Raw genomic sequence first — 24,768 nt, 5'->3', positions numbered from 1 at the left:
GCAGTGTAAAATGGATGTCTTTTGAATGAGAATGCTCACATTGCGAGTATGATAAAGTGATGTCATGCTCAGATTGTGGCAGGTGTAATGATTGGTCTATCAGTCCAGATGACCAATGCAGAACTGAGATGTGGCCTGCAGCTCAGTGTTTATACTGTGTTAGACTGGACGTGGGGAAATGGCTAGCTATTTGCTTAAATGACTTTAACTTTCACAATTTAGAGACAGAACAGGGAGCTCCAGTGGACTGGTGGATTCTGATGTGATACCTATTACACTCCCATTAAAGATTTGTTTTTCTAAATTATTTTATTTTGTTTGGTAATAAACCCCATAAACAATCTGTTATATACATATATATAGAGATGAAACAACATGGTATTAATGTTATTACTATTCAAATTTGCATAGCACACCTGTTCTAAATTAAAACAAAAACTCTAAAAAATGGCACAGTTAGCTTAACACTAGTGGATTCGTTGCAACAGATCCTTTTGTCGACACTTTACCACTACTAGAACTAGTGTTGCCCAAAAGTGCTAAGGTATTATTGCTTCTGATATCTGAAATTATAAAGCATTCAATGACAAGATGTTTAAGATTCATAAGATTAATTCCATGTTGATACATTAACATTTTCACTAAGATAGGCTATCAATTTCCACATTGGCCATGGTGTTCTTATGTAGCCAAATCTAGAGCTTGAATGTGTGAGAGATGGCCTCAATATCTCAGTCCATAAAGCTAGCTGTACCCCCATTATAAGAGTGGCAGGAATTTAATTAAAGGTATTTTCCATTAAAAAACATACGTCCACAAGTAATCAGCCGATGCACTTTCACAGCTGGCTTCAAAAGCATCTTGTAATGTAATATATATATATATTTTTTAACTTACCTGTCTGCCGGCCAGGTCCCACGTTTTCACAGCTCAGGCTCCGGCTCCTGCTCTCCTCTCTTGCCTCCGGCAGAAACAGGAGGCAGGCAGCCTCCCTCCCCTAAGACAATCACAATGCTGCAATGGCAGTATTGTGATTGGTGGGGACACCACCTAGCCAGGAGGCTCTAGGGGGTGGGGGATTTTCTCCATGTAGGCTGCATTGCAGTCTGCATGGACAAAGGGCAGAGTGCGCATGACTGGTTTGGGTGGCCCCAGAGGGCCGATCAAACCAGTCATGCAAAACCCAGGAGTGGGCACACCACTCTTCGCCTGCCCAGCCTTGCTCGTAGAGCAGTCCCGCCCACCCGCAACCAAACACTTCTGCTTTCTTGCAGTGTGAGAAGCAGAAACATAAAATGGAAGTTTGACCATTTTATGTATCTGCTTCTCGCACTGCAAGAAAGTAGTGAGGCGACGCTCCTCCGCCTTAGTGGAGGAGCCGCCCCTGAAGCAGGTCAGGCAAGTATAAATGAAAGAGCAGTGGGTAAGGACACAGATGTCACTAGGTCACACCCCTCCTGTACACCCAAATCTATCTTATGGCTAGCATCTCATTGATGCTCAATTCTTTTCAAACTGCTCGCTGATTACAGTGACAAGCTTATGAGGTGTGCCCCCACATCAACATCCTTCGCCACAAAAGGGCACAAACGACTTTGTCTAAGGTGGTTTGGAATGGCCAATTCAATGTTATTCGCCCATTCATTCATTCTAATCTTTAAAGTGTGGCTTAAAGGCAGCTGAATTGTTACCCTCATGTACTTAAAAAAAATTAATACATAAGTTAATATGTAGAGCTTTTCTCCATTAGTCTGGTCAACTGTCATTCACATTCTGCTTCTACCCCCAAAAGCAAACAACAACTTCAGCCATTCACTCTCTTGCACTAAGTGGTAGCCTTTTTGCTCTTATCATACGTGGTCATCCACCTAAAAGGAAGTGCACCTCAGTGCCATAGTTGGTGGGCCAATACTTTATTTTGCCAATACTTTTTCTTTCCGTTTTATGCCCCTTTCAGGTCTTGTCTACAGACAGCTGAAGCTATCCGTCAGAGACCTCATTTTATTAATACATTTCCTTTGCTTTTTGAAAAAGCAGTGCACATACACGGCTGCCAACTTGTTAAATGCGTTCACATAGAAAGAGTTAACACGTCAGAATGGTGTTCGTTCCCCCCAACTCCAGAGTAATGGGATAAATGTTATGCACAGGGTTCGACGTCTCTCTGTGAACATGAAGCGAGCTTCCCCAAAATATTGACTTGGACACTTCAAAGCACCTAATCCTCTGCTTCTTTGATGAAAAAACCCAGGAGAGTAGAAAAACACTGCAAAATCATATAAACCTTACCATCCCCCCAGCAAACCCTATCACAGAACCTGACAATCTGATGGAAGAAATGGGAGGGGGAACTAGGGTTTTTTGCAGCCACTGTTTTCCCCCTAAACAGCCTAAGCTCCTGATGCTTGTTGTGGGATCGGTTGAAGCTCCAACCAACTTCCTTCTCTCTTCATTCACTAACTGTACCAACAAGGAACAGAACAGGAAAAGGGGGATTAAAATAAAAAAGCCTGGGAACTTGAGCTGTGACCCCCAACCATCACTTAGGTAAAAGGAGCTAACATAGTCAAAAAAAACATTCACGGATTTGAGAGGTTTCCAGATGAGGATGTGAGCCCAGGCATTTTTGAGGTTAATGATACAAAAGCATCTTTACTGTTAAAGAGGTGCTTAGATCAGCACCACGGTTATTATCACAAGCCTTCCTTGGGCAAAAGTTTGCAGATGGAGCTGGAGGTCTAGAACAACAGATGGGCCTCTATTCTTCTGGCTAGTGTGGCAAAACATGGGGTAAAAACTTAAATAATATGAGCTGACATTTTCTACTGAATCTTAATGGGTAGAAATAAAAGGCTAGTAAGGATGCAGAAATGCACTGAGCTAAAGCAGAGACCAGGACCACATGTGCTCAGACTTCCAAGTTGCTGTGGCATTGAACTCTGATTTCCCCTCTTAACAGAGACAACATTTGACAAGCAGAAGAAAGGTAGGCTGAGGACATATAAGAAATTCTGACCATGGAGGGACAAAGGAGTGTCCAAGGAAACTAAAAAAACAAACATATTATGGGGATATTAAAAGAAGAATCAAAATACTCAGCTGACCTCCATGAATCTTGAAATCCGACACAGGAACGGAGCTAGCAACGTTGCCAATATGATCCAACATTTCCAAGGGGATGCCAGTTGAAGGACAGGTCATACACTTAGGCTCTCCTTCCAATGTAAAAAAACCTGTAATAAAACAGTGTTACATAAGTGATAATTGAGTGATAGTAATTTCCGATGATCTATATAATTATCCATCTGGGTAGATCTTCATTACTGCTGCACATGTTTAGCTCTACTAGTTAACGGTGAAGTTGTGGGAGAGAAAGTCAAAGAGAATGTGCCTCACACATGCATCCATGCCTGTCCCAACTATGGGGACTATCCACAAAGAGATATTCATCGACATCAGTAGTTTACAGTCAAAAATATCATTTGTTTAGCCTGTCAGGAAATGACAGAGGAATTCCTGGTGGCCCTAAATGCATTTATAACTGTAGATCTTTGTCACGGGTGTGGAGAAATCCACTGTAATAAATAAAACTTAAGGGGTGGAAACTGGGCATTTTAATGTGTGGTTTGTCTTGGATGCTTGGGAACACCTCAAAACATGTACATTTGTGGGCATTTCCAATTCTGTCTATTACTTCTTTCGAACTAGGAAATGGTCAGTGATTTAGCACAGAAAAAGGCCGGACTAACTCCCCTTCAAAGACGAGAAGGGGAACTAATCAGTCGTACTTCTAGGGGTTGGTGGGGGAGTGTAGGATATTGGCTTTCCGCGAAGGTAGGTTTTCCCTTCAGAGGAAAAAATTAAACCAATTGCGCTTGAAGAGGAGGCTCCATTTCCACTGTGCGAAGTTCAAATCTAGACCATGTGGAAATTCACAAAGGGGAAATAAAAGTCCTTAGAAATTGTGACATGGCGAACAAGTCACTTACCTTCGGTAAGCCCCTATCTGGTAGAGACATGATCTAGCCGCAGATTTCTTACCTTTGAATTTCCCAGGCATCAGACTGGATCTGGAAGACTTTTCTGTAAGGAATACCCCTGCACGCCCGTAGGTGGCGTCGGTTGGCTTCGCGTAGCGTCGTCTAGCCTGCAAGTGACGTCCACGTCACCTATTTAAGTGGCAACTTGGTGCGCTTACATCAGTTACTTTTTCTTGACTTTCCACTCCAGGAGCGTGGAGCCATGAAGTGTACTGACATTGGTGTGTTTGAAAACTAGGGCCCTGAAAGAGATAAGTCCTGACCCTAGAAACCTGTCTGCAGTGCAGGGAGGATGGGTGGGTCGCTAAGGAAATTGCAGCTAGATCATGTCTCTACCAGATAAGGCGATACCAAAGGTAAGTAATTTGTTCATTTGACAGACATCTAGCTGCAGATTCCTTACTTTTGAATAGATACCCAAGCAATACCAGGAGGGCCTGCGGGGTAGTTTACACTAGAAAATCCTGAAGGACTGACCGGCTAAAATGGTCATCCCTCCAGACTTAACTGTCTAGGTAGGAATGCTTGATAAACATGTGCAGGGATGCCCTAATTCTTGCCTGATAGATGTCCAGGACTGGGACTCCACATTGCAATTCCGTGGTGGCAGCCATAACTCTGGTGGAATGAGCCCTTAAGCCTTTAAGAGGTTAAGCCTTTAAGAGGTTAATTCTTTGTCAGAGCGTAGCAAATCATGGTGCAGAGGATTACCCACTGTGAGATGGTCCTCTTCTGCACCGCCCGACACATCTTTGCTCCAATGTACCCTACGAAGAGTTGGTCATCCACCTGCAACTCTTTTGTGCGGTCCAGGTAAAATGACAATGCTCTTTTTGGGTCCAAATGGTGGAGTTGCTCCTCTTCTTTAGAGGGATGAAGGAGGAGTGTAGAACATGGGCAGGGGGACAGATTGTCCCACATGGAATGTGTTACTACTTTCAGAAGAAAAGAGGCCCTGATGAGAAGCAGCAACTTGGCAGGGAATATTATCAAGAAGGGAGGCTTGGATCATAAAGCCTGCAGCTCACTGACCCTTCTGGCAGAAGTAATTCCCACCAAAAAGGCTGTTTTGATCGTGAGCAGCCGGAGGGGACAATTATGCACAGGTTGGAAAGGAGCACACATGGGGCAGGTGAGAACTAAATTAAGGTCCCACTGAGGCATAATGAAGGGGGGAAGTAGAAACATATGTACAAGGCCTTTCAGGAATCTATGTACAATGGGTGACTTAAATAAACAGGGTTGGTCAGGCAACCTCAGGAAAGCAGACATTGCAGACAGATACCCCTTTAGGGTGCCCAAAGTAGAGCACTGTTGGACAATAGTCAAAATAAAAAGCAAAAACCATCAGAAAGGGAAGCAGAAAGTGGGTCAATAGACTTCTCTGTACAAATATGTTCCATCTGCAGGTGTATATTGTCTTCGTGGAGGGATCCCTGGCTGCCAAAATAACATTACAAACTTCGGGATGAAGATCAAATGCCATCAACTGCTGCTGCTCAATCTCCCTGCAAGAAGGCACAGAATTGACAGGTTCAGGTGGAGGACCCTTTCCTGCTGCTACAACAGAAGATCCTCTCAAATGGGCAGCCTGATTGGAGGATCGATGCTCATTTTCAGAAGCTCGGGATATGAAACTCTCCGAGCCCAATCAGGAGCAACAAGGATGACTTGGGCCTAGTCATTCTTGATCTTCTTGAGACCTCTGGCCAGGAGTGGTATGGGCAGAAAGGCATTCATTAGGCATGAGCTTCACTCTAGATGAAAAGCAAATCCGAGTGAAGCCGCCTTCGAAACTCCAGCGCTTAAAACTGCTGACATGCGCGTGCTCAGCAGAGGCAAACAGATCTACTCAAGGCTCTCCCCACTGCTGAAAGAGACTCTGAGCCACCTTCGGATGGAGACGCCACTCGTGATCTGCTAGGCATTGACGGCTGAGTTTGTCTGCCCTAGGATTGAGGGAATCTGCCAGGTTTTGAATGAACAGGGAAATGCCCTCCTGTTCCAGCCATATCCAGAGATGCAGAGCCTCTTGACATAGGGTGTTTTACCCCAGTCCACCCTGTTTGTTGCAGTATCACATGGCGGTGGTGTTGTCTTTGAACACTTGAACTAGCCTTCCCTTAATGGATGGTAGTAAGGCTTTCAAGCTCAGAGCTCTAGCATGTTTGAGTGGGGTCTAGATTCCACCGGAGACCAGGGTCTTCTGATCTCCAACTCTCCCAGATGGCCACCCTATTGCAGAAGTGACGCATCTGTAATTACCGTAAGATCTAGTTGGGGAGCATTGGCGTCGAACTTGGTGCCAGGGAAGGTCGTAATGGCACAACTGGCGCAGGTACTTATTTATCCTTGGATCCATGGAGGGGGCATTACAGCTGGGCCGGAGCAGCTGTCGCGGAACCCAATGGGGCCCCTTCTCAGCCCGCGCGGAGCCCGAAAGTGCACTGGAGGGGTTGGACAGCTCAAAAATGAGGCGCATGACCTCATAAAATTGTTTCATTTGACTGGGGTTGCTGCAGCTCCCAGAAAAGAGGAGAGGTGTGGAGTCCGCCCAGGTGCAGGTTCCAAAGAATGGGGCCTTGAACTTCGATGTTCCACTGTCGTTTCTGCTGACGGACAGGGAGTAGTCAAATCACACTTCAACTTTTTGTGCTTTTTGTGCCTCCTACCTGGACGTCCTAACGATTTCAAATGGGACGAAGAGGACTTGGGACTCCTGAAGCGGTACAAGGACCTTCCTCTCGACCAGGACTGTAACGTCCCAGGAGTCAGGCGTGGCATCGCCTGCCGGGCTGCGAGCAGCTTTAGGGGCTACTGCCTCAAATCCTTTGGCGCCATGGCTCGGCAGTCGGAGCACGACTTCGAGCCGTGGTTGCGCTCCAGACATTACAGGTAAACCAAATGCAGGTCCGTCACAGACATGGCGCAGTAACAGGCGTCACACAGTTTGAACTCTGAAGTCTTCCTAAGGACATGACTTCCTACACACCAAAAAAGGGGCCAACAGAAAGTTGAATAATCGGGTTGTGAGAGGGGGCCCCTCGGGAGACAACATATCCCCGAACTACACCGCCCAGAATTCCCCGCATGTACAGGACGGAGGCAAAACAGACCCCAGCCGGGCGAACGGAAAAAGACACCCACCTCTTCTGTTTCTCCGCAGCGGAGTCCGGAAACAGAGGGAGGAGCTGAACCCGGAAGAATAAGCGAGGCACCAGTAAAAACAGACGCAACCCAGGAAGAAGCGTCTTGGACCAGCGGGAAGGCGGAGCCGAGAACGGAAGAGGAATAACGCGTGGAGTAGGACGCTGAGTTTTGGAGCCGGGAGTCGGAGCAGAACGCCGGGAGTAAAGACAGCATTCCGAACAGCGAGGAAGCGGGGGAGACCGAAGACCACTGGACAGAGGAGTGGTGGTATCCCCCGGAGGAGGCTGGAGAGCGAGCCGCGACTCCGGAGAGTTGCGGCAGGGCCGGTAAGTGACACCGCACCTGGGGTACTGTTGAGGGAGGTGGGAGGAATAGAGACCTTTTGAGGGTGGAGGGGGGGGGGGGAGAATGATAATCGGGAGAATCCAATGTAAGTGTGTAGTTGAAGCCCGTGATTAACTGCACTGCTACTCCACGCTGTGATTAGCCGCACCAATATTTCTTTAGACCTCACACAGTTCCCTGGATTTCTTTCTTTTTGGCTTCATGCCCTTTATACTACTGCCTTATCTTTATCCTCAGTCACCATCCTTTCAATACGTCTGAGCACTACCGGGTGTAGGTGACGGTTATATACTCTTGGCCCAGAAACCTGACAGGCTCCATTTTTCTCTCCTCTTGGTGAGCCTCCTGGTGAAACCTACACCACGGACACATCAACTCCCCGACAACACCGTCTCCCAACCGAAGAGGGAGGACCAACCTGGCATCTTCACCCAACCCCTCAGGAGGCGAGAAGACCCCAGTAGAGGAAAAGACTGCTGACCCTGTAGTGAAACCTAAATCTGTGTCAACTGAAAATAAAGAAACCCCTGTTCGTCAATATATTCAGCCTCCGCGTCTGTATATCCGTCCTGCCCTCCCACACGGGGCAAAAAGTGGCAGGGGGTAGTTCTCTTCATGGATCAGTGCTTGACTGGCACGGAAAGAAAAGAACTGATGTCAACATACCGAGGTGGCGCCTATATAGGTAATGCGGACATCACTTCCTGCACAGACAATGCCGACGACTTCATGTAGAGCTGACCAATGCTACCTACTAGCGAACAGGGGTATTACTAAAAGAAAAAACTTTCGGATCCAGTCCTGACGGCTGGGAAATTCAATGGTAAGGAATCTGTGGCTAGATGTCTCTAACAGATTTTGCCAGTAGTATTCCCGATACCATGCCTGGGACCACGTTACAGCTATACTACTGGAAATGTTTGTTAATAACAAAAAGTAGCAAGTCTGCACCCATACATTAGACCAATTCCACAGGTGTAGATGAACAAGTTACATACCTTTGGTAATGCTCTTTTTGGTGAATATTCTATCTAGCTGCAAATTTCTCACCTTTGAATTCCTCCAGGCACGAGACAAGATTGGCAACTTTTTCAGCAATTGCTGCAGCGCTCCGGTAGGCGGTGCCAATGACTTCATGGTGGCCATGCACTATCTCCGGAAGTGATAGAAGCGAGCTATACTAACATACAACCCATGTGCATTGATATCAGTTTTCTTTGAAGCTCTTCCACACTCTCCAACTTGGTTCGACCATGACAGATTGTAAGCATGGCAGTGTTCAAAGTCTAACTTGGGACCTAAACACCCTAAAAGCAAACTGCTCAGTGTGGTGAGGAATCTGCAAATTGATAAAGTATCCACCTGAAAAAGCATTTCCAAAGTTAAGTAATTTGTTCTTCTGATGAATTCTTCTAACTGCAGATTCCTCACCTTTTGAATAGATACAAAAGCAATAGAACCTCCCAAAACGTGGAGGGTTTAAGGACTGGACTTACACCAGGACATTCTGCAGGACCGAGCGGGCCCAAAGGCAGGATGGTAAACTGGCACTGTTACAAAGCAGTAATGATGGGACCCCCTCAAAATTATGAATAGGGCCAGGGAACAGAGGGGAAGAAATAAAGCACAACAGAAGAAGAAGTTCCCTCAATGGCCACAATTTTTCATTACACGTATGCATCACATGATTTATGTTAGAGGTGACAGACACACAACAGACTATTTATTTTGTTCAAAAAATATATAAAAAATTTGAATTTTTTGTTTTTAGCATTGCTTTCAAGTTTATATATGTTCATTTAAATAAGAATTTATGAGAAACACGTAATCACAATATTAACATTTCCAAAAATAATTTCTTGGTTCATACAAAAGGAGAAGATAACGTGACAATAACTATATGTGAAAAGAACAAATTATACTAATATATATGCCCCTGATAGCACACAACCAATCACAACAAACACATTCATACTCTCATTACATACACCCAGAACAATTGATTCTCGCCAGATCACCATCCCTTATTCCGCTCGTTATTGTTGCACAGACTCTATTTCCTGCTTGTTGTTGTTTTATCTATATTTGCTGTGAAGCGCTCTGATACCTCTGGGTCCAGCTAGCGCTATACAAAACTTCATTAAATAAAAAATAAAAATAAAAAATAAATACACATCCACAACGTCTAATAAAGGAATCTGGGTATTAATCAACAGGGAAAACCCTGCCAACTACGAGTCTCAAAACTGAGTGTGAGACGCCGCACTATGGTCGACGCGCGTTTCGGCGGCCCACGGCCACCTTCCTCAGGACCTCTTCCAGGCAGTCAAAACCCACATGACCAGGGGACACTTAAAAACTATTCATGCAGCTTGATTCCCAAAAGACAGTGTCACCGGCATGAACCACATAGGGAGATGATTTAGAAGTTTATCAATGTCTATAATTAGAATATGGGAGTCTCTATGGCTGTCCACCACAATGACAGGAAGATGATGTCGCAAATCCAAAAAAGAAACTTGTGGTCTATCATTCAACTTTCAGATCAAGTTTGTTATTCTGTTCTATGTCCCCGTGTAACTACTTTCGGTTGTTTTGTGTTACTGAGCAGGATACAAGTGGACTGCATCTCATGTCCACAGAAGACTTCAGCCTCGCACAAGGTGCGGATCAATGTAGACTCCCACAGGAACGTGTGGTTCCAAAAAAAAAACAAAAAAAAAAAACACACGTTCCTGTGGGAGTCTACATAGACTAATTATAGACATTGATAAAGTTCTAAATCCTCTCCCTATGTGGTTCATGCCAGTGACACTGTCTTTTGGGAATCAAGCAGCATGAATAGTTTTTAAGTGTCCCCTGGTCATGTGGGTTTTGACTGCCTGGATCTCTAATCAGCTTCATGTAGTCTCTGCATGGTTTGAAGCCTGCAGTCTTCAGGGGAAACATTTTCCTAGCACACTATTTAAAAAAAGAACATTTTGGGATGGGCAAGACACCACCAAAACTTCTGAGCGCAAAGGACTGGGTCTGCGTCACAGGGAACAGAAAAAAAGGACATGACATCACTGTGCAGGGGTGGTACTATGTACATCCCCGGGCAATCACTTCTGGACACCGTGCCAGTTACCATGCAATTGCTGAAAAAGTTCCAGATCCAGTCTGGCATCTCTGGGAATTCAACAAATGAGGACTCTGTGGTTAAAAATATCCAGCAGTATTGCTACTTTTTGGGGTGATAAGGGCATATAATGTATATACAGGAGAATATGTCAATGCTATTTCGGCAAGCTTTACATTATAGTTTTGTCAATAGAAAAATGGGAGTAAGGATGTTTGAATTTTTCCAAAATCAGTGATAATGTACTCCATGTCTTTCTGTTTATATTAATTTAAATTTTCACTTTCACATTCTTTGAAATCTGGTGAGAAATATCTATGCAAGTAACCATAATCAGAACCATGTTTGTGTGTACTTCATCCCTATTTTTCTCATTAAAAAAATACGGGTTGCAATGCATAGAAAGGGTTAGAATGAATGCCCAATGTAGCTGAGAATCATATTTGGTGCTACTGTCTGTATTTGATGGTAGGCATTAATATTAGGGTAAACAAAGACAAATCACTAGTGGTGCTTTACAAAAACGTATGTTTCTTCTTTCTGTACTAATAACAAAAGTTCATAACTGTACCAGTAAACCTCTTATTTTTCAGGTTTTCAGAAATCTATTGGGAAAAATGTAGACTTAAAGGTAATACACAGGCAACTGGAGAAGAGTGCAATTACTGCAGAGAGATTTGAATCATCAGGGCTAGGATAAAGTGTAAAAGTTAACATGAATTGAAAGAAATGAATCAGTACAAACAATGCATATATGAAATATTGATATTGGCACAGAAGTGAATTTGATTTGATTCAATTTAAATTTTATATAGCGCTTGAATGCCCAGGATGGAACCATAAAACGATGCTTCTCTAATGATTAAAATGCAGGTCTTAAAAAGAATTCCTGAAGGACAGGAGGTCTGAGCAGTTCTTTAGATTCGTGAATCCATGGGGAGAGAGTTCCACAGCTTTGTCATCCTCAACAGGAAACGTCTGTCCTCCCACACCCTCCACAAAGAAGCTTGTTTGGTCCTTGGGAGCACTAAACACTTGGCTTCCGAGGATTTACGTTTTCTGGATGGAACATACCCCAAATAAATACGTCCTGTAGATAGCCAGGGCCGATGTTATGCAGTGCCTTGAAAGCTATGCACAGAGCCTTAAATTCTATCTTCTTTGCCACTGGAAGCCAGTGTAGCTTAATCAGGTTCTGAGACACAGACTGATATTTTGAGATTCCCAACAAAAGTCTAGCCGATGCATTCTGTAATTTTTGAAGGGATCTTTTCTGAATGCCCATTAAGTTCCCATAGTTCAGTTTGGCAAGAGCGGTAACCACCATTTTCCGAAGGTCTGAGGGTATGAAGGGGCAAATGTCCTAATTATTCGTAAAATGAAGAATACTGATGATGCAAGAGCATTAACCTGATCTTTCTAGTTAAGTTTATTGTCGAAGACAATCCCCAGGTTCTTTAATTTTTGGACTGGTGAGGGAAATGCCCCCATTTACTGAGGCTCCTTGCTTGGTGACCAAATTGAAGTATCTTTGCCCAGGAGAAGGACCACAGTTTTCCCTGAGTTAAGCTTTAGACAATTTAACTTTATCCAGCTGCCTATTTAAGACATACAGGCGTTGACTCTTGAGGCATAATCTTCAGGATTGCTGAACCACTATTTGGTTATCATTGGCATATGACATCAAAGAGAACCCAAAAGATTTGATAAGGCTAGGCCAGTGGAGTGACAAAGAATGAAAAGAGTAGGGCTCAATGAGGAGCCTTGAGGCATCTCACATGGCAAGCAAAACTGATCAGAAATTAAATCTCCTAATGCAACGTGTTGCACTAAGCATTCTATCAAGATAAGGGCAAGGCCGCTTATTCCTGACTCAGGTAGCCGGTCAATCAGAATGGTATTATTGACTGTATCAAAGGCAGCCAAGAGATCTAATAGTATCAATGCAGCCTTTCCGCCTCCATTTAGGATGGACCTCGTCTCCTCCGAAGCGGCTACCAACGCTGTCTCCGTACTATATGCATTTCTGAATCCATAGAGTGGAGTCCCGCAAGCCGTGAGGGCCAATGAATAACATAAGTTCTGTGTATAAAGCTTTCTCCAGTAGTTTAGCTGGAAAAGGTAACCTAGAGATGGGCCTATAACTACTAAGCTCTTGTGGATCAAAACAATTTTTTTTAAATTAAAGGTAGAATAGAAGCCTTCTTCCATTTGAGAGGGAAGTAACGAGTGTTAATTATTTTGTTAAAAATCGCAGTCAGTTGAACGCTTAGCATTTCTGCAACAAGATGAGCATTTTTGGAGGACAAGGGTCTAATTGAGATCCGGATTTAGTGCTTCTGATTAGATTAGAGACCTGCTCTATACTAAGCAAAGAGAATTCATTAAAAAAACAGCAGTTGTGGGATGCCCTCTCTTGACTGTCGGGACAGTGGCAGATGTTTGATTATTAGTTAAAAATGAGTCATAAACTTCTTTTACTTTTGACTGAAATAAATTGGCTAAGATATTACAAAACTCTGAGCTGCAGCTGTTACTGTTAGGGATAGGCATTTTTGCCAAACTTTTCACAGTATTAAAAAGTTATTTTCTCAAATTATTAGACTGTAGTTATCTTGCTGGAGAAATATTTCGATTTTTTCCTCTCTCCAGATTTGCTCCTTCCTTCTGTACAATTGTTTCTGGGCTCTCAAGCTCTAAGAGAACCAAGGTTTCGAAGGAGTGTTCCTGCGATTAATAAAACCTTTTTCTGGTGCGAAGATGTCAATTGTCCTTCCTAGCCAGGCAGAGTAGTTCTGTATGGTTGAGTCAAGATCTGTCACAGTACTGACCTTAATTTCAAACAAGGGATGTGACAGGGCAGAATGTAGGGCAGATGGACTGACTTTCTGCCAGGCCCTGCCCTTGGTACCGTGGGGGTTCCTGCCACTCCTGGGAGAAGACCGAGGTTGATTAATCGTAAACATTACAGCTTTATGATCAGACCACAAAAGTGTTAGAGAGTAAAGTACCTGAAGGCATGGATTGTTGGAAAAAATGTCATCCAATGTATATCTTGCCAGGTGAGTGAGAAATTTGACCAGCTGATTTAATCCTAAGATGGTCATTGAATCAGTCAAGAAGGCAATGTAATTGTCGTCGGCTTTCTCAAAATGGAAATTGAATTTTTATCTAAATAGTAAGGAAGCTATCGCATCTGGGCTGAGAGAGCAAAGGTAACAAGACAACATGATAACTAGATCCCTTATACGTATACTTCAAGCCAGTGAACTACAAAGCGTGTTTTACCTGGCCAAGGTGAATCCAGCCAGTGCTTAATATTCAGAATCTTCTTATCTTTAGAGTTTGTATACGCTTCTTCACATATTTTATCGTATTTTGCAATTTCTTCCTGTAGGGCAATAAGCTGGGGTTAGAAATATCATATAAGGTAAACCTTTTCTATGAAAACATCAAAGTGTGTCTCTCTCTCTCTCACCCACCCTCCCTCTCACCCTCTCTCCCACCCTCTACCCATCTTCCCCCTCCCTCTTTACCTCCCTCCCACAGCCCTTAATCACACTGGCCTTCTATACGCAAGCAAAGTCAGTTCCTAACTCAATGAAAGCAGCGTATTACCTTCATGTAGTCACCTTCCCCTAATCACAACCCCGGAAGCCAACCCTCACCATCAATTCATTTCTCTGCTCCCACCTGCAAGACCCAAAGCAAACTCAAAGCCAAAAACTTGTATTCCAATTTTTTATCTAAGATCTGAACTGTCTGGAAAACACTCTGCAGCCTCCTAAAGGCCTATCTTCCTACACGGCACCCCATCCACTACCTATACAGCTCCTTGCATCCTCTGTTGTATGTCTTCTCAATACAGCTGTTCACTCCTCTTCGAAAATGCCTCAAGTATGCAGTACTTTCACCCTATTAAAAAAATCAGAGCGCTGATCCTCTTTATCTTATTACTTCCTACAATTCAAGCCTCCCAATTTTCCAAAAGCCTTGAAAGTCAATCACCCCAAGCACTCCCACTCCTCCCCTAACTTACTAAATGCACTCCATTCTGGTTTACACAATTTCTACTATACACTGTCACTAATACTTTTTTATGCCTGCTAACCACAACCATCTCTGTTCTATTCATATTATACTTGATCTCTCCGCTGCGTTCAACAAAGTTGACCATCCCACCATTCTCCCAACTCAAGTCAACCTACCAGTCACATAAAAGGCAGACAGTTTGTTCCCCTCTTAAACATTTAACCACTTCTTGTCACTCTCCTGGTGCTCCTTACATAATAACTCCAACCAGTTACCACAGGTCACACTTGTGAGATCCCTCCTTCTGCATTCCCTTCCAGCCTCTTATTCAATCTATACGCCTATGAAACTCAAACAGATTTTTCTTTCTTCTCCTTCATGCCTCGCCTTCAAACTAACACATCAGACTGTTTAACACTGTTGATGGTACTCAACTTGTTAATGATGAACTCCCAAACAAAAATCTTCTACTTCCATATCTGATTGCTCCTACCTTTCTTACCTCAGCATAGATATTCTAACACCCTCTCCCTCAGCTTAAATCCACAGTACTGATTCTTCATTAACCCCCAACATCGTTACTGCTTCACAAGCGTTGTCCTATACCAATTTAGAGCAACCTCCCATGGTGTTCAAAACCTTTGTTTCCCCTCACTACAAAGAAAACATTGTAAGTATCTATACATATTTGTTTTTAATGTCTTTTTTTCTCACATAAAGTGATACAGATGATTTTACATCATTACAAGCGAGAAACTCCATTCATTTAAGCGCCCTTATTTCACATTAGTCCAAAAGCACTCTTTCCATTGTGTCTACAGATCACAACAAGAAATGAAACAGTCATATAAACAACAATAACCTCCCCCTTCAAATGAATGAAATCAAACTGCATCGGCCCACTCAAAGTTATCACATGTTAGTGTCCGCTACAGCTGTCACTCCGCCCACACCGGATGTTACGATATCAGTGAATATAAAGTGACAACTGATGTACTGGTGTTAGTATCTGGTACTTTTTCTGTGCCTCACTGAAACATGCTAAGAGGAACTAAGGAAGATCAAAGACAGCGACAGCATATGATATGAACTATTTGCACACTTAGAAATCTTATTAATCACGGCACTAACTCAGATGAGAGGATTGAAGGCAGTGAGAAATCTATAGGAAGATACCAACATGACTGAAAAGGTTTTAGACCTTCCGACTTGCACCACTGGGCAAACTAATTCCAGAGATCCTCATAAATGAAAGTGGAATCATTTTGAATGGGGAAAGCAGGCCAGATGGATAGAAAAGCCTGAAAGTATCCCCAGGAAACCATTCCAAAGGAAGTGTATGGCACAAAAGTGAAGACACTTACAGTTCTGCACCGTGATAAAGAGAGCTAAGCATGGACACCCCAATGTGGAAAAGATAATTTTGGTCACCCAAGAATTAAGCTTCCAGTTGCACTCTTCCAAAGAAAGGAGAAGGTGAACATGAATTCTCAAGACTCGAGAATCTGGATAAGATGTTGCTGTCAGGAAAATGCCCAGTTGTAGGGCACACCACACAGGATCCATGACCCTAAACCACCCCGCCAGTTAATGTAGTCGATCTGGTGGTGCAGTCCAATACAACTTCAATGGCACTACATGAATGAAAAGGAATGCTGGCCTTCATTAAATGATGGACTGGCCACAGAACCAACACATTTATGTGCAGGGGCTCCTCCAATATGACCAAAGACTCAGCACCGTAATATTACAAAGATAAAGACCCCAGTCCAATAAGGAGGTGTCAGTAACTAGTGTTGTCTCTAGACTCAAGAATGAAGGGATGATTCACCAACAGACTGGAGAGGAGCATTTATCAGTGCAGATCTGGTAGAACAGAGTCAAAAATCTACGCCTGGGCTGAAAGGTTCCCCATATGCTGCAGTTAATGTCTCCTTCAGCACCAGTGAAGGGTCCTCATCTGCCATCTAGCATGTGTCAACAACAGGACTCCTGAGGCCATAAGGCCCAGAAAGCACAAAACTTGGATTAGAGTCTGAGAAAGAAGCATCAGAATCATATCCTAAATATCTGCAACAGTCTAAGTAGGAGGAAAACCCTTTACAGGGGTTGCGTCAAGCACTACTCCTTTGAACATCTCCATCTACTTGCAGGCTCGATAGGACTTCTGGTTGTAGGCCCTGGAGTAGCCTCAAAACTTTCTATATGGCTATTGGCATTGCTTCACCAGAAAGGCTTTTCCCAGTGAGCAAGCTGTAGCTCTGCTGTTCTTGAATCACTCCAGGGAAAAGCTAGTCTTCTCTCCAAATAGCTGCTTCACATTGAAGGGGATATGCATGAGAGTTGTCTGGACAACTCCTGAGAATCCAGTGAAACGCATCCAAAAGTGGTGACGTAGAGTGACAGCTATGTTCATGATCGAGTCACGCTATCCACTGACTCCGAGCTGCACTTAGCATCCGAACCATCTTGACCAGATTGAAGAATTTCTTTTTTACATGGTCCAGTAACAGTCAGTCAGTTTAGTCAGCTCCCAGAGGGTGTAGAAAGGCACTTGTGTTAAAATTCACAGAAGAAACAAGGGTCACCAGAACCTCTGGCGAGAGGTGTGATAAGAGATCACAAGGTGTATGCTTGTGTTGTTAACTGATTCGTCTATGGTCTGCTGGGTCTGTGAAAAGCTTCTTTGAGGCAGCTATTCCAGGCTTCAATAGTGTCACACTGAAGGGTAGAATTGAAACAATCAGTTGATTATTAATCAACGTTGTGCAATTTCTGCAAATGTTCTTATGTTCAACCCCGATGTCCCCCACCTCGGCGAGATCACTACTGAGTCTTTCCTTTGTAACAGACAATCCCTTTTCTTTCCCTCAATTTGCCACCTGAATATGAATTTCACTCTTCCTTAACATCAATTAGTTACCTTCTCAAATCCACCTATATCAGAGTCAAGTCTTCTTTTTTTACTGTCTTATGCCTCGTCAGGTCTAGACATCCAGGAATAGATCATTGGGGCCATGGGGGTTGCATGAGTTATTTGTCCTTAGTTGGCCATTTGACTACTTCTTCTTCCGTCTCGGGAAAGTTCTCCACTTTTCTCCATCTGGGTTCCAGGAGTCCCCTGCAGTACATATTCCTCCAAACTCCTATTTCTCCCTGCTAAGGAAGACCAGCTGGGATTGTCTCGCTTGTGCAACAGCTGGAATCCCTCTGCAGAGAATTCAGAATTTAACCTGATCCATCTACGATTCATCTCAGAAGTGGCCTTAAGTATCTCACATACCAGTACCACAGTTATGACATTCCCCATGGTGCAACTCAAATATGAAACTTATCAGTCCTTCATTCTAAGATGAGGCTCAAATGGGAATTCCCTACTGACACCACATTCCAACCGATAAGATGCTGTCTGGTGGCCATCAGCACTATGACAGCCAGGGCGCTGGAGCTACACATTATGCCATAAGGAATTATGTCATGTCTGATCACACCTGCCGCATCTCACTTTTACTATTTCACTGGTGACTGTTCAGCTCTTTTCTCATTCAGTCGTGGTCTCCACAAAGAAGAGGATTCTAGCATTGCAGGTGATGCAATTGTATTTTGCTGTATGTTTAGCTGGTTCCACACTGAGTTTGTTGAAGCCTGCTCTCTCTAAAGGTCCTTCAGACTTGCTGGTGTGGGAATATGGCTTTGATGACCACGACAAGCAGTTAAAAAAAATTCTGAGCAGGGAGGGCACTTATTTTGTAGGACAATGATGTGTGTGCGCTGGCTTGGTGTGAGTGCATAGCTCTGTCAGGCTGGGACTAAGCTCACATTTTCAAGGAGATATTGGGAGTAGAAGAGCTACTGATTATAGGTCCACCTCATCCCTTGATGTAGCCAAATCCCATGTTCAATATTTTATTTATAATGTAAATATGTTTCTACTACCCTACAATGTTTAATGTCCATGTGTTACTTAGCTGTCTAAGCTTCACTATTCAAACCCTGGAGCAGACATTTGACAATTGGGGACAGAGGAGGAATCTATTGTTTAATACTCTCTACCAAGGTGTCAAAGGTGAGCAAGGTAGGATTTTGACAAAATCTAGTGATTCCGCCTCCTAACGGAATTGAAGTGCTGCTTTATTGAATACAAATGTCACAACACCACTCTGAAGGTCCTGCCTAAAGGTTTTGAAAGTAGCCTTTCTTTTCGGTCTTGTCAATTTCTTTTCTGATATCCATGAGCTTAAATGTGGTAACATGTTAGGAATGACTGTACTCTAACAATCGTGCTACCCTAAATGATGATATGCAGGTTTAGAAAAACCTAGCCGTTGTCTCTGAAGTCACTCTTGATACAGTGGTTTAGGACTTCATCTGTAGTTTAAGACAAGAGGTTGCTGTTGAATGGTAGATAATGACTGTATCCTGGAAATCCTGGATGAGGAAAAAGAACTTCAGCTATGCTTACCTTTTTTGAGGGTGGTATTGGACACCGGTTGTTCCAATGCGGACTGATTATTATTATTACAGAATTTGTAGAGGGTGACAATAACCCATATGGCTTCCTGGCGCTACAGGAAGGGGAGCACAGCTGAAGAGTTCAGTTATTCTAAAATCTAAAACATCCATGCTATGGTATTCTTCCTGAACTTAAGGTGATCAGGAAGCATTTTGATGCTGAATGGGAGGGTGTTCCAGAACTTGGTTGTCAGGAAAGAGAAAATGTTTTGCAGAGGCTGATGGGATCAGAATTGGAAGGGCATGATGGGGATACGTAAGGCTATAAAGATAATAAGCTTCTGGGTGGTAAGATAAAGCGAATCTTGTAGGTGTGCTCTAAAGGCGCACAGGGCTAGAGCTTAAGAACTAAACAGACTGCAGTGTTCTGAACCAGTCAAAGTTGTCTAGAAACAATGGTTTTGAGCAATGATATAGGAAGATATGGGGAGATTTTACTAAGCACAGTCAGGATGGAAAAACAGTTGCTGGTCCCGATTCATTTGAGCAGAAAACAAACTTGTTATCTAAGATGAAAACATGATTATGGTTAAAAACAGTGGCTGAAGGTCCAAGCTCAGGGGCCCACCAAGTGGATGACCAAGGATAAGAGGGGTTTTTAATAAAAATAGAGACTTCGATTTTCTCTCTGTTAAGCTTCAGGGATTTATACTTGATCCATGCAGCAACACCGGTCATACAATTCCAAAAAGCTTTCCCTGAAGCTGCGTCCAATTTTCTGATGTGGACATAACGATCTGAATATCGCCTGAGTAGGACATAACGTCAAATTGGAAAAAACAGATGAGAGCAAAGGGGAGGGATTTAATCTTCAAAAAGAGTGAGGCTAAAAGAGGAGCAATAAGGGCCGCAGCCCCGAATAAGAAGAGATTCTAATTGATAAGGAGGAAGAGAAATAATTTGGAATCGATCTGTAAGAAAAAAACAAATCAATCTTAAGATGAAATGACAGATACATATCTGGTGAAGGGTGGCAATTAGTACAATATGTGACACAGTATCAAATGCTGCCAACAAATTAAGAAGGACTAAGGCGGCAGACCCTCCTTGGTCTAGGATCAGCCTGAGGTTATTCGATATTCATAGTAAAGCGGATTCAGTACTATAAAGGGTCCAGTATGGTGTTGCTTTTAAGGTAGTGAAAGAGTTGAAAATTGAAAGAGTAAAGAAATAGGGCGGTAATTTGTTGGATTTGGCAGAATCAGCCCATGGTTTTTTGAGCAGAGGCGAGACAATAGCATGTTTTTAACAGGCAGGCAGGAACATTTTCCATAGAGGAGAGGTTGCAAAGATCTTTTAGAGGAGGATAAGTGATTTTAGCTGCCAGAGAGAGAAATGAGGGTCGACAGGTGTCAAATGGTGATCCAGACTTAACTGAATGAATGAAAGCATGGATGTTATTGGCAGACATTAGTCCAAAAGCTGGATTGGACGCCCACTTAGGGGCCTTAGATGATAGATCCAAAACAAAAAAGCTAATGATTACAGCGAGGGTTGCACTGTAACCTTAAAATAATTTTGGTCATTTTGTCATTAAAAAAATTGTTTAGCTAATAGGATGTGTGAGTGCATGTGTCAGTATGCTTGTGTGAGAACGTGTTTGTCTATCTGTGCATGGGTCTGCAATTGAGTGTGTGTCTAAGAATCAGTGAAGCATTCACCTTCCAAAAGTTCTTCAGAATATTGTTTTGTAAATTATGACCATGCACAACACAGGGCAGCACTACCACTCACTGCTTGCTGATTAGTGAACTAAGGACTGTCTAACTGAAGACAGGCCTGGATTTGTCTGTCAATGTTCTGTGAATGAATGACTCATTCCTGCAACTTTGGAGGAAATCAGTGGGTTTCTAAAAGAGGGTAAAAATATATCATAGGCAACCTTTATTCCGCTTACAGCCATGACACTTACAAAGCGGTACAAAAGTGGGTGGTGATGGACGGAGCATCTGAACTAATCAAACACTCACACCCAGTCAAAAGATCTGGGTTTGATCCATCACCGTTCTTTAGCCCACTCTGCCACCCCAGTTCAGACATGGCTATATGCAAATCAGTCTGACCCTGTGCCTCATGGGAACAGTCCAGCCCGAACTGCCAAGCCATGCCTTCCCTGGACCGGAAACAAGTTTCCGAGGACCGGTTTCTGGCATTCCAGCCGTCTTCAGCCCGGCTTGCTTAAATCCAGTGGCAAAGTGAGCAAGAGACTCACGTCTGAGCATACCCTGCCACACTTATGGCGGCCAAAGCGGTGCAAAAGGGGGTGGTGATGGACGGAGCATCTGAACCAATCAAACACTCACACCCAGTCAAAAGATCTGGGTTTGATCCATCACCGTTCTTTAGCCCACTCTGCCACCCCAGTTCAGACATGGCTATATTCAAATCAGTCTGACCCTGTGCCTCATGGGAACAGTCCAGCCCGAACTGCCAAGCCATGCCTTCCCTGGACCGGAAACAAGCTTCCGAGGACCAGTTTTTGGCATTCCAGCCGTCTTCAGCCCGGCTTGCTTGAATCCAGTGGCAAAGTGAGCAAGGGACTCACGTCTGAGCATACCCCGCCACACTTATGGCAGCCAAAGCGTTACAAAAGGGGGGGGTGATATATAGCCATGTCTGAACTGGGGTGGCAGAGTGGGCTAAAGAACGGTGATGGATTAAACCCTGATCTTTTGACTGGGTGTGAGTGTTTGATTGGTTCAGATGCTCCGTCCATCACCACCCCCTTTTGTACCGCTTTTGGCCGCCATAAGTGTGGCAGGGTATGCTCAGACGTGAGTCCCTTGCTCACTTTGCCACTGGATTCAAGCAAGCCGGGCTGAAGACGGCTGTAATGCCAGAAACCGGTCCTCGGAAGCTTGTTTCCGGTCCAGGGAAGACATGGCTTGGCAGTTCGGGCTGGACTGTTCCCATGAGGCACAGGGTTAGACTGATTTGCATATAGCCATGTCTGAACTGGGGTGGCAGAGTGGGCTAAAGAACGGTGATGGATTAAACCCTGATCTTTTGACTGGATGTGAGTGTTTGATTGGTTCAGATGCTCCGTCCATCACCACCCCCTTTTGTATGACACTTACACAGAGCACCACACGAGTTAGCTGTGAAGGGAAGTGGGCCAGAAAAAGAAAATGTCTTAGTACTGATAAAGATGGAAAATAATCAAAGCTTAAAAATATATTCCTCATTGGAACAGCTACTGACTGCTAAGGCACAGTTTCCAGTTCCACTACAAGGCAGTTAAGGTTCTAAAAAGTCTGCATTAGGCTTTAAAAGAGACAAGAGGGTTAGAGTCCTATATCAGGAACAACCCCACTAGAAATTTCATGTAAAGGGCTCATAACAACGTCATTTTGAACACCTGATCAATAACTGGCTGTTTATAACACAAAAATGCAATGTACTGTGGTTTCATATAAAGATCTGTCTATTCTACCAACAGAAATAAAGAGTATTTTTTGTGGGGAAAGTTACATTTGGCCGGAACGCTATTTCTTTCACAGCCAAGAAGCACTGGACTAAACAATATGAATGAGATGTTCAATGTTTAGGTTCTTGTTCAGCAAACACACAAACAACAATCCTACTGACAATGTAGCTAGAATAAAAGATACGGGTCATGGAGTATGTCTCAAAAGCAAGTACACATGCAGCAATTATCTCCCATAGCACTAGGACCAACAACTCATGTAGCACATTCATTAGTAAGAATTCCTTTGTGGATTACAAAAACTTACAAGTAAGTCATAACCAATAAAGCTAATGATAAAGATGTAAATTGCAAGGGTAAGCATTTACTGTTGTCATGAATATATACAGTATTTCTCTGGAACAAAACTAGGCTTTTCCCATGGCAAATCCACCACCAAAAATGCAAGTGTCCTTCCCACAAAGAAAACCCACCAAATGGTTTTCATTTTCAGTTGCAAGTCAGGTCCCACATTCCTTTTGTTTTATCTTGTCCCTTCATTTCCTACAATTCTGTTTTTCCTAAGAAGAGAGACAGTGGCGTAATTGAAAATGTAAACGACTGACGCAGCCCATCTCAGTGTTGCTGCATACTTCTAAATTTTATTTTAGTGTACAGTGTGGTACCTCAGAGCCTTTCCTCTTTTTTTTACGAGGTTATGGCACGTACATACCAGCATATGTCCTCCCCTTACTGTCTTTCTTTAAATTTTCCTTGCTGGCATCTGCTGTCCTACACAGTGCAATCTCATGGTGTGGTGAAGTGGTGAAAATGTTCTCCAGTGTCGTGCTGGCGCTAAAAACCAGCTGGAACACTAATTAATCTTAAAATGACTAACTTGACTCCTCTAAATCCACATTGTTGAAACATCAGGAAAATTTTGCAAGCACCACAGTTACTATGACTTGTATAATGAGAAAGTTGTTCACATAGGAATAAAAAACAACTCATGTTTTCTACTTTTTTGCTTACAGATTTTATACACCTAAATGTCATTAGTTTCAAGTAACATATTAAATCAAAGAAAAAAACAGTAGCATTTATAGTTTGTAATCATGCAGTATCATATTGTTATCCTTTAACTATTTGTTAAATGATCAGCACAACTTTTTATCTACTTATGAAATAGTCACCTTGACTTACTGTTGAAACACTGATACCTTACAATGCAACATGGCCATGACCCATATCTCTTTGGTCATACAGAGCTCAGGGTAACAACATACTACCAAAGGATGCTTAATTTCACTTATGACGCATCACATGAATTTAATTCATGAACAATTAACCCACAACTTTGTACTTTTTACAAAAGAAAAGTCACACAACAGTTACTAAAGGCCATATACATAAAAGACACAGAGTTTTTCTTTGGGGCAGTCTATACCTCAAATTCTTGCAGGGACACAGTTCCATCCGCGATTAGTTTGTCCGCATACTTTTTTAGCACAGGGACCTGCTTGTGGATCTGCTTGTACATCAGTGGCTGGGTGAACATGGGTTCATCCATTTCATTGTGACCGCTCCGACGGTAGCAGACCTGCAAAGGAAATGCTCAATTATCCCAACCGAAAGGAAGAGTGGGACACAGTAGTGTAATGAAGGAATGAAAAATCATGATAAGAACCAGGATGCCTTTAAGAAACAACTTTAAAAAACATTGATCTACGCATAATAAATGTTCACAAATCTTGACATGGGAAGAAACTTCAAATAGAACAAAAACTGAAACACCAAGAAACTTCACAGAGAACATACAATATGGTACAACAGGATACACAAACAAGTTGCAACTTTTTATAGAAAAGGCTGAAGACAATGAAGCAGCGGTTAGACAATCTGCATAACTAGACTATATATAGGTGTAATAGATAAATAATTAAAGTAAAATCATCAGGAAAGTCAAAAGGAAATTCATAATGATTGTTTGAATAGTTGAAAGACCAAGAGAAACAAAGTGAACAATACTGAAGACATGCTAATACCCAAGCTACTACAACACTGATCCAAATTGCTGCGCTATATCTGGGGAGTCCTAATCTGCTCACAATCAATTTTAGGAATAGGAATAGATATGATGTAAACAGTTATTACTTGGAAGA

At 43.0% G+C, this 24,768-nt stretch overlaps 1 protein-coding gene across 2 annotated transcripts in view; it reads right to left on the bottom strand.

Annotated features, from left to right (window-relative positions):
- OGDHL (oxoglutarate dehydrogenase L) overlaps window positions 1-24,768 on the bottom strand; it is a 683,466-nt gene that overhangs the window by 338,954 nt on the left and 319,744 nt on the right. For both annotated transcript variants that reach the window (XM_078643351.1, XM_078643352.1), the window contains exons 12-14: window positions 24,054-24,206; window positions 13,945-14,047; window positions 3,105-3,233 (exon numbers count right to left, since the gene is read on the bottom strand). In XM_078643351.1, the coding sequence (XP_078499477.1) occupies window positions 3,105-3,233; window positions 13,945-14,047; window positions 24,054-24,206 (385 nt within the window). The remainder of the gene's footprint in view (window positions 1-3,104; window positions 3,234-13,944; window positions 14,048-24,053; window positions 24,207-24,768) is intronic.

This window comes from Lissotriton helveticus, chromosome 5_1, assembly GCF_964261635.1.
Source record: "Lissotriton helveticus chromosome 5_1, aLisHel1.1, whole genome shotgun sequence".
In the NCBI taxonomy this organism is placed as follows: Eukaryota; Metazoa; Chordata; class Amphibia; order Caudata; family Salamandridae; genus Lissotriton; species Lissotriton helveticus.
This window is presented reverse-complemented; position numbering and strand designations above follow the sequence as displayed.